The sequence below is a fragment of the Anomalospiza imberbis genome, chromosome 7 (assembly GCF_031753505.1).
Source record: "Anomalospiza imberbis isolate Cuckoo-Finch-1a 21T00152 chromosome 7, ASM3175350v1, whole genome shotgun sequence".
Lineage (NCBI taxonomy): Eukaryota > Metazoa > Chordata > Aves > Passeriformes > Viduidae > Anomalospiza > Anomalospiza imberbis.
Genome location: NC_089687.1, coordinates 28,517,122 through 28,531,639, shown reverse-complemented (window position 1 = coordinate 28,531,639; position 14,518 = coordinate 28,517,122). Strand labels below are relative to the sequence as shown.

The 14,518-nt window shown below is 42.3% G+C and overlaps 1 protein-coding gene across 13 annotated transcripts in view; it reads right to left on the bottom strand.

Annotated features, from left to right (window-relative positions):
* The window catches only part of ANKRD44 (ankyrin repeat domain 44), a 130,426-nt gene that overhangs the window by 36,996 nt on the left and 78,912 nt on the right, over positions 1-14,518 (bottom strand). For 9 of the 13 annotated variants that reach the window (XM_068196289.1, XM_068196282.1, XM_068196284.1 and 6 more), the window contains exons 5-12: positions 13,538-13,738; positions 12,496-12,583; positions 10,572-10,714; positions 9,007-9,219; positions 7,981-8,059; positions 4,666-4,780; positions 1,617-1,699; positions 222-339 (exon numbers count right to left, since the gene is read on the bottom strand). In XM_068196289.1, coding sequence (XP_068052390.1) covers positions 222-339; positions 1,617-1,699; positions 4,666-4,780; positions 7,981-8,059; positions 9,007-9,219; positions 10,572-10,714; positions 12,496-12,583; positions 13,538-13,738 — 1,040 coding nt within the window. The remainder of the gene's footprint in view (positions 1-221; positions 340-1,616; positions 1,700-4,665; positions 4,781-7,980; positions 8,060-9,006; positions 9,220-10,571; positions 10,715-12,495; positions 12,584-13,537; positions 13,739-14,518) is intronic. The other 4 variants (XM_068196287.1, XM_068196295.1, XM_068196291.1 and 1 more) reach the window with 1 other exon arrangement.

Below are 14,518 nucleotides of genomic sequence, written 5' to 3'. Positions count from 1 at the left end.
TCTCAGGGGCATGAAAAGGAAGGGTTTTCTCCTCTGCCTGAAACCCACGCACAGCAAATCGACCCAGCTCACCCTATACAAGGGCAGCGGCAAAAAAGCACCTAAAGTGACCCAAATGATGGCATCAGACTGCCTTGCACAGCAATAAATTCCTCTGTGGTTAGCACAGCCAAAGTGGCTGGCCCCAAGATGCCTGGGAGCAGCCCCAGAGCAGTACTCACCCTCCGGCAGCGGCCGCGTGCAGGCACGTTCTTCCGAAGCTGTCGGGGGTGTCTATGTCAAAGCCTGCAGACAGCACGTGCTCATTACTAAACAAGGACACTATGCTATACTTTTGTCCTAGTTAAACCACAAGAAACATTGCAGAGACAGAAAAATCAGTTAGTCGGGAAGAAACCAGAACGCGAGGCACAGTCAGAGAGGTTGTCACGCGGACGGCGACAGCTGCTCCGCGCTGGCAGCGCTATAAAAAGAGCTGCGAAGGTGACGAGCGTCTATTTCCTCATCCAGCTCCTCCACATCCCTGTTTGCAGCCTGCGACAGGCGTTTAGGAGGCTGAGACTTAGCAAGAGGACTGCGACAGCAGGACGAGAAGACAGAGAACATGGAGACATGAGGAAGAACCAGAGTCAGCCTAAACATGAACTGGGGCTGTTTTCATGGCGGGTGGTTGTCAGACTGGGAAGAGGCTTCCAGCAGCACGTGGGGATAGTCATCAAGATGCACGAGGCCAAAGGTTGCAGCCTGAAAGTGCTAACTCTGTTCACCCAGAGTGTTTTCTCTTCCTATCTAGTGGTCAAGGCCAGAGCACACCAAGTCTTAATATAATAGGGTATGTAATTACCATTTTTCACGTCTCTTTTATACCCTTCACGACTTAGGCTAAGGGGAGAAAGTAGGACATTTTACATGTTAAGTAATGAAGGAGTTTTCTAGAAAACTCATATGATTTTTTAACTCATATGAATTTTTTTTAAACTCAGGATTTTTTAACTCATAGGAACTCTTGCCTGGAAAAAGCAGAATTTGAGATTTGGCCACTGATTACTGACTCTTGAAACAGTTGCATAAGCAAGCTCTGACTGCTTCAGCTTTGGGCTCTGGTGAGGATCCCAAGCCTGTTCTCTTGACACTACACTTCCACTCATTTTCCTTCTCATGCCCCCAGAGCTTTGGCCAGCCTAAGTCCTTAACTACAGATTCAGAAACACACTTATGCTGCATGCAAAATCCATCATCATCATCAGTGAGATGTAAATACCTGTGCCAGTGCACACAATTTCAGAATACTCCTTTGGTGGGCAGGGGGGAGAATCCCCAAAACAAAACAGGATCTCACATTCCTACAGTTTGGAAAGGGGTTCTAAATTTCCTCCCTCCCCCTGTAAATTAGTCTAAACTCTCTGAATCTGCTGGGAGAAAAGAGCTTTGGGCATGAACAACACAGGAAGTACCAGCATGGCTTTGGGAAAGCCTTGCATGCTCTGGTGCACTGCCCCACACAGCAGCACAGGAAGCCTTTCATTAGAATAATTCACAACAAAACATAGAAAGGGGCTGCAAGCAGCAGAGACAAACACTACTCGAGTTCCAGGGACACTGGGGGATTTACTCACCCGATGACAACAATTTCCTGCAGCAGTCTGAGTGGGCATTCAGTGCTGCCAAGTGTAAAGGGAACATGTTGTGGATCCCACACCTGAAAGAGACAACAGCCTGGTGACAAAATGCAGGTTACATACATACACAGCACATCAAAAGCTCCTTCCAGAAAGGCAGCATTTTCTCATGCTTTTCTAGGAAGATTCTTTCTTGGTGTCTGCCATTATTTTTATCTGTATTTCCTTAACAGCCTTCTTGAGAGTTAAAAATATTCTGATGCAGCAAAATCTTGGCATTATGCTTTGAACAGAATGTGGCAGGATGGTTTGCAAAAATTCCAGGCAAAGCCAAGGTAAGGGAGGAAGTAAGAGAGCAGATACTGCTTGGAGTCAATTGCCCAGTGAGCCACAAATTTCTGCACCAGCTACACCACATACAGCAACTGCCATTCTGAGGGAAATGCAATGCCAAAACCTTCTCTGTATTATTTCTGAATCCTTTTTTTTCCAGATGACTCTTCACACTTTCCTTTAGGCTGCCATGTTACAGTTTTCTTCCACAGCCTAAGAACTAATAATCTAATTTTCCTATTTGCTCCAGCTACTCTCCTCACCTCCCCTTTCACTTTTTCCTCCCTTTAACACATGACCCTCTTTTCAATCACACAATAAACTTTCAGAGCAGACATGATGGGTAAGAAAAGAAAGGGCGCCTTTAGATTGAGCCTATTTATCATTAGTCTAAATCAGTATCAGGCAAACATGTAGTTTTTAAACAAGCTGAGCACTCAGCAACTTTAATTAATATCAGGAAATCATGCCAGTTCAGTCCCTAGGCATGCCACTGCTTACTGCCTTAGAATACTTTCGGGTCTGGACATCTTTCATTCAGCATTGTTTTGTGTAAAGCATCTTGTTATTCTAGAAATATTATCCTACTGGCAGTTCTCCAAGTGCACATAAACATGGAGCCTCTGAAAACAACTAGCTTGACAATATTATCATCTACTGCCTGCTCCAGCAGATTTTTTTTTTTATTACAAACTCTGAAACAATAGCAGATGGATTCATATCAGTCCTTCATTTCTGTGAGACAATTGGTGAACGGGAGAGTATGATCATCTCATGGAAGAGGATTTCAGATGCAGACCCAAAGACAAAGGATCTTGTCTTTCTAGACATCATTGATCATAATTACTTAGGATGCTTAAGACAATAATTAATGTGGATGTTTATAAATATATCTTGCTCTCTCCAAGATTTTATACATAAATGTATTTAACTAATTTGGGTTTGTTTTCAAAAAATTAATTCCTTCCAAAATCCACAGGCCCATTCTTTCTCTGTCTTCACATTAAATGTGTCCTCCTTGCTGTTTCACTACACTGAATGACTTGTGCTGCTGTACACATTTTAATTTTGCTATTAGCAGCCTCTATATCTTAGAGTAGATCTATTAAGAGATGATCTGACAGCCTGTTCTTTGAAGAAAACATTGCAAGCTCCACTGAGCTGCTGCATCTGTACAAACAGGTTGCATTTTCTAGCCATGGATTCATTTATTTAAGGGATCACTGGACATTCTGTATTGCTGTTTTTCTCTAGACCCATTTCCCCCTGTCTCTTCCTCCACCTAGTTATCTTACACAATATTATTCATCTTTTTGGTCAAGGTTTCCTCCCAGCAGATATTTTGGATGGTTTCCACCGAAATCCACTATCTGCACATTTGCTAGCCAGTGTCCCACTTCTACAGTGCTGCTCACACTGGTTTCTCCCATCACTTGCACTCTTTTCCTTCCCAGTGCATTGCCTAAAAGCCTGGCCAAGCTGTCTGCACTAGTTGTGAACAGTGCTGCAGTTTTCTTTCCTAAACCTATTTGGGGAGCTCACCCAGAGTTATTTACATGCAGCACATATTGAAAGCACATTTAGCACAGGCAGTAGCATCATTTCCATCTGCCTGGTATCTCTGAGCCAACTTCTTATTTCACTTATTTCTGCTGCTGGAAAAAGTATTTTATTTGATCAATGTTCCAGTTACCCAACTGTGAAATAGAAATTTCTAACTGGATAACCCTGATTCCAAGAGTGGAGCGGGCTATACCAGTGCATCTCATTTTCCCTTAAAACCTCAAGACAACAGACAGTGACTGACTGTACTGGAGAAAGAGCGAGGAAAAACCTACACTTCTGTTAAGATACCAAGATCTTCATGCTGGCTGTATTAATAAAATCCAGAGACAATAGCTGAAGCCTGTGGAATTGCATTATCCATGCCAATTTAAGATCTGTTCCACCTTCTGAGTTTTTAGGATGACAGTTGTACTCAGCAAAGGAGAAGGGGCAAATGTGTCTCTTGCATAAATACCATCAAGCAAATAAACAAAATACTGAGAGCTGCAATTCTCTCCCAAATTCAAACCAATCATTTGCATTTGAAAGCAGGGTTTCCTAAGTAGGTAAGTCAAGAGACGTCCCTGATTTCTGTGGCAGGTTCTATGTAAAAGAAAAATTATATTTTGGAGACATGTGGAGGTAATTTCCAAAACCTTACATTCATGAAATCAAATGCTGCTCTGAAACACCTGGTACAGATATGCCTCATGGCACTGCATTACCCTGATCTCCTACCCCTGGTGTTTATGTCCAGGTTTGCTATTTCCTTTTGACAGACCCTAGGAACCTGACCATAACTAAACAATACTCAATAAAGAATACTCAAGTACTCTGTGTGTGTGTATATATATGTATGTATGTATATACACACACACACACACACACCACCCCTACTTCATGTACATTAACACCACTGTTCCACATCAGTGCTTCAGGGAAACAACTTGTAATCATGCAAGTGGGCACAACAGGAGCTTAGCAGAGTTTGCTTCCCCCCCCCACTTCCCAATTGTTCATATTTTAGTCTCATGTCACCCACTGAAGTACAGTACAATCATGCTTGCCAGTTTTAACCTTCCCACTTCAGAAGGTGAGGAGCAGCTGTGTTTCCAGGCATTGGACATGACACTTGATCCTTACAAACATCTCCACTTGAGGCACCTACTTGGCAGTATCGGCTCCGCTGGTTATGAGGGTGTTGATCAAAAGCTCGTGTCCATATCTTGCAGCCACGTGCAGAGGGGTGTTACCATCCTTATCTACACAGTCGATTTCCCCTCCTGCAGAAGAGATTTGCATACAGTTTAACACTGAAAAATTCAGCATGAACCAGGGACCACAAGTTCTATCTGTCTCTGGTGACAGCACCATGGGGAGCCCCGAGCTGCTCTCTTAGCCACAGAGGCACTGAATTTCCCAGAGGAAGGACCAGCACACAGCAAGCTCTCAGCTGGCAGCAGCACTTGCACCTCCCTCTCCACCTGCAGTGGTGGGGAAGAGTGGTGAGAATGGGATGATGTACAAGGGTCAAGTACATGATTTGGATTTGCTGCCTATCTAAAGGTACAAATAGGTGCACTGAAATAAACTACAAAATAATCTGCTGAAACTGCACCCTCATTTGTAAAAGCATTGCCACTCAGCCTTATCTGTACAACAATGCAAATTAGAGTTCACTCGAGGCCATCAGGAACACACTGCAAACAAATGTGTTGTGTGCTTTCTGCATGTCTTACCAAAGAACAACCAAACAGTGCTCATGTAGAACTTTTCCTTTTGCATTTTAAACCTGGCATCTTGTGTTTTATTCACATAAGCAGGAAAAATGGATTATTTCTTTAGATAGATTACAGACAAGTCCCAGTTTTCTTTCTGGACCAAGAACTGTAACTTTTTCAGTCTCTCCTTGCCAGTCAGGTTTACTGCACTCCAACTATTCTCTCCTTCTCCCAGTCCTCTCCAGCTGGCCTGCATCCTTGTGGAGGCAAAAGCCAAAACCAGTACTACAGCTAACATCCCCCAGTGCTGAGCTGAGCAAACAGGATAACTTCATGCCTGCTGGCTACACTCCTATCTGCACACTCCTGGACATTGCACAGCACCATGGACATCCATTATCCATTTCTTTAAGTACTACAACACTGCTGACTTGCGGTCAACAACCTTCTGATCCTCTACAAGCCCCAGATCCCTTCTTGAGGGACTGCCACCCACTATTCTGAACTTGTTCAGCTGATACTCCTGTCTCTGTGGGTGATTTTTCTTTTGCTTCACTTGCATTATAACTTCTGTCTCCAGTTCTATAGGATCATTTTTCATTCTGACTCCATCTTCTGCCAAACTAACAGTCTCTCCCAACTACAATTTTTTTCTCCAAATGTTTAAAGCACATTTTCTATTCCACTATCCAAGCTTTTAATGAAAATACTGGATAGCTGCAGACCCAGAAGGGAAACTGAAAACTCCCTCACTGCACCTTCTCTTTCGACAATTCATTTATTACTAATCTCCGAGTGTAGTTTTACACCCAGTTATGCACTAGCACTGTAGTATTTTAATATTCTGCTGGGTTGCTGTGAGAATGCTTCCTGAAAGCATGTAAAAAGTCTTGCTAACATCAGGATATGGTAATAGTTACTGCATGTTCACTATTCACAGGTGATAACAGGGCTTAATTGCAACAGGAAAAGTTCTAGTAAAGCACTTGACAACATGCCCTGAAAAGCTGTGGATTCCCCATTCCTGGAAGTGTTCAAGGACAGGCTGGATGAGGCTCTGAGAAACCTGATCTAGCGCAAGGCATACCTTCCCCATGGCAGATAGCTACAACTAGATGATATTTAAGGTTCCTTCCAACCTTTCTAATTTCTTATTTTTTAATGGTAAAAAAGGTCAGTGAAATGTTTGAACAGGTTCCCTGGACTAGAGCATCCACCAGTGCAGGTCTCCACAAACAGAAACTGCACATGAAAAAGTCAGAGGACTGTGCTGTGTTCACAAAGCCTATTAAACTGCTGTAGAAGAAAACTGTGATGTTCCAGCTTCTTTTACTATTGAGGAATCTATGCAAGATACCGCCCACTTTGGCTGACCTATGCTCGCCAGCATTTCTTTTTCCTCATTTTTAAAGACAGGTATCACACTTGCAGTTTTCCAGTTTTAAAGTAATCCATTCTTCCTCTACAAGCTGCTAGAGACAGCAACCAGAAATTGAGACACCGTTAGCCAACTCATTAAGTACTGCAGAATGAAACTCTATTGCTTTAAATCCTTGACATTTCTCTCTTCCCCAAGATCCCATGGCAATGAGGCATAAAGACACTTGCAATGAGATCTGTGTACAACACTAAAATTAGAGGGGCAGAAAACAAAGAAAGAAGGAAGTGAAACCCAAGTAAGTGGAAGAAGAGTAGAGAGGTGTGAAGGACAGATAAAGAACTGCCAGTCCTTTCACACACAAATCCAACAGCAAGCAAAAAATGGCTCTAAGCCTGAGCCTATTAGACTAAACAACTAAAAATTGCAGTAAAGCACAGTTTCTTGCATTTTGCCCCAACTCTCTTTTATTACTACTATTTTATTTATCCCAGGAGAGAGATAACAATAATTTGCACGATGACCTGAAAGAACCATGATCTACTGGAGACCTCCATTTTAAGAAATCTCCTTTAAATGTGTCATTACATTTAAAGCACAATTGTTCAACCACTTCCAAGATTTCACACTTCAATTCTAAGTTGGGATTTTTGGAAAACAAAACAAAAACAAAAAAAAAAAAAAAAAAAAAAAAAAAAAAAAAAAAAACCACCACCCAACAATGAAAAAAATCCCAGACCATCCTGTCTAAGGCAGTGGCCCAAACTGGGAAGCTTAAGGAAAGATTCAGTAATAGCAACCTCTGTCATTCAGAAACAGGCCTCTGCCACATCTCCAACAAGAATAATTGCTATATTCTATAGTATTCTTGGACAAAAAAAGATGCCTGAAAAAGCCCTGATAATCAGGAATCCTGGCCATGCCAGAACAAACAAGGTAGTTCTGCTCCTCCCTCCTGAGTACATATTCAACACTTCATGAAGACAGCGGCAAGGGATGAGCTAAGAGAGCTGAGAAAGGCACAGCTGCTGAGTGCAGAGTAGAAAAAATGGTTTGAGCTCTAAGAACGTCAGGGTTCCCAAAGGAGAACAACTAGAAAATTGTGCATCCTTCTCAGCTGAAAAAAGACCTAAATACACCTCTGAACTCTTGCTTTCAGGTTAAGAATCTGAATAGATCATCTGGATCACTGTCAGCTGGAAGATTATGGAATTTTATTAACAACCAAAATCTCAGGTAGTGATGACATGATGGAATGAGAGTTGTCAGTTCAGCTCAAAGCCAGAAGTTCATGGAGCTGCCCTCTGGGCCAGAACAACTGAAAATTGCAACAGTGGACATGCCTGATCTCTTGGAAAGCCACTCCAGAGGCACAGAAACTCACCGTTCTGGATGAGGGTCTGCGACCGCGTGAACCTCCCATGGACAGCTGTCATGTGCAGGGGGCTCTTCCCATCCTTACTCTGACAGGAATGAAACAGAGCAGTGGTTGAGCATGTGAAGCCTTATGAAAGCAAAGGTGCTATGAGTACAGAGCAATGTTTTGCGTTTGGCTTTTAGAGAAATAAACTCAGACCAGGAAAGCTGAGCAATGAGAAAATACCATGTTAGTGGTACCAGCCTCCACTCATATAATTTCATGTTTATTGACATGGGGTTTCACCTTCATTGGCAAGCACAATCTCTAATTTCTTCTTAAAAATTCTGAGTTTAAATAGTGCACCGACTATTCACTGATCTTAAGGGACTTGCCAGAGTTGTTAAATGCTGGAAGTTCAATGCCAGTTTCACAGATGGGAAACTGAAACACAGAGCTTTAACTAAAGTAGTCAAAATCTTATATGAACTCAGAACACCTCAAGTCTTCTGATATTTATACCAGTACCCTCTGTTGGATATACCAGTATCCTCTGTTATCAAGGATCCTTGATCAGCTTCAGCAAGATGTGTAAGTTGTGCCTTCAAGAATATTCAGATATCCTAAGCAGAACCAGACTTTGTAAGATGGGGCTCTAAATAGGCAACCCTGGAAATGGAACTTTTTGGAATCAGGTTTAATTATATCCATATAATACAGGGAAGAAAAACACTAAAAAGGAATAGTTCTTTGACTTAGCACCATTCCCTGAGATAGCATTTTGACAGAGCTCCTGGGACTATAATTTAGTACTTTTTCATGCCTTCATGAAAGCGGTTGGCCTAGAGTTTAGAATTCTCATTGTATTTATCAAGGCACTGAGAGCTCCTCTGCTGGGATGTAATCTCACCCAAACAGTTTCATGATCAACATTCTCAGCATCACTCCAATTCCATCAAGGATTTAAAGCCACGCTGTACTTGTTGTTAGTTTCCTCCTGAGATATGCAAAATAGTTTAAAGCAAAACTGTAAAGCTGGTATTCAAGTTTTACCTGAATATTAACATCTGCCCCATTATTCACTAGTAGTTCAAGACACAGTGCTCCATGAGTGGAGGCAGCAGCAAAATGCAAGGGGGTGAATCCATTGTTATTAGGCTGATTTACATTAGCACCATAGTCAATCAGCTCATTAACAACAGAATCCTGACCGTTGTAACAGGCAATGTGAAGTGCAGTATTTCCATAGATGTTCATCTCATCAATCTAAAATGAGACAAGGAGACATGGTTAAAATCACAGACATCAGCTTAGCATTTTACGTAATGCATCACACACTGCAAATGGAAATAGCTGGAGGCCTGAATTGTCCTAGGGCATAGCTCTCACCAGCACATTTCATCGACAAATTATACTGCCAGACAGCTTCCCTTGGAATGCTTCACCTTTCCAATTATTAACTTTTTATCCTACTGACAATTTCTAAAACCCGTATGAAGCTTAAAGCTGACAGCAGGACTATGTAATGATGATAATGATGACAAAATTTCTAACAAGCTGGAAAGCTTTTCCATGTAAGTGGAAAAGCGGGATGAATAAAAAGCCCACAATCTTTATATGTAAAAAGATTACAACAGTGAGTATTGAATTTCTGTGAACAGAGCCAGGCATAAGAGCTGGTTACACAGTTTTGTTTTGGATAGGGAGTGAGGGTATCTGAGTGAAAGCAATGTGAAAGTGCACAGACATTTCCACATCAATAAGAAACCACTTTCAGTAGCTCAATATTATAAAGATGTAATTAAGATTATGTTACTTCTTGATGGCCAACTTGGTATTCAACTGCTGTTCTGTAAAACAGGACAAGACAGATTGCACAAAAGACTCAGGAATGGCATGAACAGCCTTCCATGAAATACAGGCATCTCAAAGATCATATCCCCAGTGGTGGAGAATGTGGAACTTAAAGGGACTTATTAGCACAGCACTGTTAATAACAGGAAACAGCTATTCCCCTTCACAGCCACCAGCCTGTGAACATGAACTTCTGACAATTTTCTGGCAGGTCAAGTCAGCTGAAAATGCCATGGCAATAGCAGTGGCTTTATCTGACACCTCTGATTAACTGTCTGATTAGGCTCCTCTGGTCATCTCACCACTGCTTGGAAGAATTGGCAACAACAAGAAGTCTGTGTCCTGAAAAAAAAGTTATTTTCCAGAGTGAAAACAATGTATCAGCTACAGAGGAAATACAGGTCTGTAAACTGAAACAGCCTGAGCTGCTGCTTAGTAAAGTACACAGTGAATATGTTGAGAACAACCACTCATCGTATCAAAGGGAATGCTGACCCAAGGAAAATTTCATTACTCCATCTTCTTCTGCAGGAACAGGATGTATCTCCTGATTCCTTCAGCAAGGTGGCCTGGAATTTACTGTCCATATCAGACTTTCTTTAATACAGAATGTCTCCTGCCTCTTGAACCAACAAACCACATGAAGCATGAGGTGGTCTGGAAATGGGACGCCTTTTCTTTAGAAGTCACTGTCTTTAGCAGCATCCGTAAGAAAGAAGAAAAGACTGTCTCTAAACAGAAATAAAGTGCACATTACCACATACCTCCACCCCCAGGTTAAGGAGTTGTTTCACAATGTTAATCTGCCCATTGGATGCAGCTGCATGAAGTGGGGTGTAACCCTTCTTGTCTTTACAAGTCATTTCTGCACCATGATTAATCAGTAAGGCAACAACTTCCAGGTGACCTTCAAAAGATAAAAGATAGTAATCAATGAGTAAACCATCCCACAGCATCACTTCTCCCAGATTACTGTTTTCTTGCTAACACACTGCCCTTTCACTGCTGTTTCAAAGTGCTCCCACAGTTTTACAAAGGAAGAAAAAGCATTTTCATGAATGTTTCTAATCCTAGCTCTAGGCCTTATGAAGAAATCCATGCATTCACCTTCTCCAAATGTGTCAAATTTCTCTTTACTGAATTATTTTCCAGTTGCCAAAAGAACAAAACCACACCTCTTTTCCATTTATTTCTCTCAAGCTAACAGCGTGTGTTTTCTTCTCCCTCTTACAGAGGATAGTGATACAGTGAGCACAGGAGCATGGCAATGCAAGTCTCCCAAAACAGCATTCTATTGATGTCACCTGCAAACACAACTGCTAACACTTCTTGGGTTTTGTTAGAGATAAAAAGTAACCTTAATAAATTATAAAATTAAGAGGGACAGTCTTATTGCTTCATGCTGAGACAGAACTGTCTGTCTTAGAATTAAATATTTATTATGCCAAACACCATACAAAGTTATGCTCCATCTGAGTTGCACAGCACTTTCATGACAGGGGCAGCTCTGGTCATGTGCAGGACCTAGGAAACCATATGTACAAAACCTATAGATAATTAGTGTTCAAAAATAATTAAATATTCCAGAAACTCTGTGAGGGTTTACAGCTCTCATCTCATTATCTAAATTCTGTGTAAAATGCACTACAGAATCCATTGCTAATTTAGGCCCTAGATGTTATCTAAATACTTTTAAAAGTACATCATGAATTTCTGAAAACATTTAAATGTAAATGTAAAACATGTAAATGAAAAGAGGCGTGGAATTGCACAGCACAATGTAAGACCCTTTCAAATCCAGACAGGGAAGTTCAAAGCTTGTTAGCTAAAAAGCCACATCACAGTTCTTGGCAAGAGCCTTTACATCTGTGTCTGTGTATATCAAAAAACCACACAATATGCTTTTCTCACAGTTGGAAATCTCCTATTATGTCATTTCTAAAAGTGCCAGGATTAAAATCAAGATTTCTGACATGTCAAATGAAAGAGTTCCTGGCTGAGGGCACACGACTCCCCACAAATTGTAACCTGAAATATACAGCTTGGCCAACAAAAGCTCTTGAACAAGCATGACCACTATCACAGGCAATCTCGTATTTTTAAATTATAATGTCCCACTGTAAGAAATTTGCCTTTAACTTGAAAGAAATGATAAGGCAAACTGTTTGAATTAAGCAGTATTTGGTAACACCACTTATTTTTTGAGCAAATATTCCGTTGCTCTTATCCACTCTGGAATAAAAAGTGACAGGAAGAAAGTGCCTACTGTGAATTTCCTAAGAATATCATAACCTAGCTGCTTATAAACTGCAATAAACAACAAAATTTTTGATCACAGTTACCTGAATTTCATTGAAAGTACTTTTTAGCAAAAACTGAAACAAATATAACCTGGGTTTTTTTCTAGCACAAATATAGTTCAGGCTTGACTTAGAGTCAGGATAAGAAGACCAAAATGAAAAAGCAACACAAAAAGCCCACAATTAACTGCCTTAAAAAGGAAATCACAGCTAAGATCTCCCTAACTGCAAACCCATAAATGGACATTTAGATCAGCTGAACCCTTCCCTCTTCAGGGTAATTACAACACTCTCTTTCCATGGCCAGGTCTGTTCTTGTCCATTTTAAGACATGCTATCCGTTTGTGAATAGGAAATTCAAAAGAAGGAGCAGCAGCCCAAGCCTTACCCATGTACGCTGCCCAGTGAAGAGCTCTTCTGTCCTTTTTGTCAAAAGCATTGATGTTTGCCCCCTTGGCTAAGAGCAAGTTCACCATCTAGAAGTAACAACAGCAGGTAAACCAACCCTCAAGATCACACACCTGAAGGTTTATAACAAATCAATTTTGCAGCAAAGCTGGGATCACAAAATGCTGCATTTGAATGATTATTTCTGATACTCTCTATCCAAAATATTTTGATTATGACAGACACAGGCATTACTGTCTCTTTCCTATGGTCCAGTGTTTAAAGGCCAAACACCATCACCATTTTACAGGAACTACCATTCCTCTTTCTTCTTTTAATTACAGTACAACTCATCAACTTCCACTGACAGAAGCTTACTGTTCCAGTCTAAGAGTTTTTATTCCATATCTAGATCTTCAGGTGTGGAATGGGAAAATGAGGATCCTTAAACCCATGTCTAAAGACTAGCAAAACCTAGGAGGCAAAAATCGGGGGGGTAAGCTTTTTCATATAGTTAAATAATACTACTAGAAAGGTTTGCTTGTATAAGTAGGGAAAAACAGAAGCATATTTTCCAGAAGGCCAATTAGAAAAGCAGAGTGACTGGATCTCAGACAGCTGCATGTTTCTTCAGTAAGAAATGGATCAACCAGTTTTCCCTTCTTTCCATTCTGCCATTCTTATTTTCACAGGCAGTCCAGCTCCGAAGGAGGAAGGAGACCCCGGAGCTGCTGGAAGCGGTGGCACAGCCAATCTCTCCAGGAGTGCATGCACACCTCACTCATACCCTGGCTCTACTCAGGTCCATTCCAGCCACCGCTGTGTTCCTGCAGGCAGGAAACCCATCCCACAGTATGGGATGCAGCCAAGTGACAGCAGCCCTGGGGGTCAGGGACATGGGGTTCAGTCTAGACCCAGCCACAGCGGGTCTCGACTGAGTACTAGAGTTGAGTCTAGACTTGCACTAGACTGAGACTAGCACAAGAGTACTAAATGAGCCAACAACTGAGCCGAGCGGTGCGAGCGAGGCTGGCGGCGCTCACCTCGATGTGGCCGTTGAGGGCGGCGTGGTGCAGCGCCGTGCGCCCGCCGCGGTCCGACACGTTGACGCTGCTCAGCAGGGGGATGAGGATCTCCGCACACTTCACCGCCTTGTTGGCAGCTGCCACGTGCAGCGGGGTCTGCCAGTTCTTGTCCCGGGCATTGACGTCGGCCGAGTGCTTGATGAGCACCTGCACGGCTTCCTGCAACGGCAGCACGGCCACAGCCCTCACCCAGCAGCTCCAGGAAATGCAGGGCGCTGCCCCTGGCAGCTCCGGCACGCAACCGGTGTGTCACACGCAGCACAGGGCCAGCAGGAGGCACAGAGAACAACACCCACCCAAAGCACCTCCCAGGCTTCCAGAACAGTACTGTCCATTCAAACGGACAATACTGTGTGCCCCGGCACACACCACCTCTGCTGTCACTGAGAGCAGTCAAAAGGCCTCACAGTCAAAACTTGCCAGGTGGATGTGAGGATGTCCCAAGCTGCCTATGCAGAGAGCCCATCCTGTTTGGTTGATTAACAATCAGTACCTCATAGCCATGCTTCCAGGGAAGAAATGAACTCACTTGAGCCATTACTGCCATCACTGATGGGCCCAGCCTTGGCCAGCAGCACGGGCCTGGCACGAGCTCTGTTGGACATGAAGAAGCTTCCAGCAGCTTCCCACAGAAGATACCCCCACTACCAGACCCTTGCCACACAAACCCAACATGAAAAGCACATCAAAATAACAGCAAAGTGCTGCATATTTTAATTATAAACAGGAAAAAAGAGAAAATAAAGAATGTGTGAAAAAAAATTTTAGCTTTGCAAAAACATGAGAATGCTGGTGTCCCCAGCTTAGCATGAGCATTCCTTTCCTCCCCAAGGCCTAAACATAGGCCAAGGGTCTTGACTGCAATATCCATTCTGTCAGCCTGAGACCAAACAACATCTTTTAAGGTTAATTTTGTTGGTTAAAAGTAAATATTTCCCA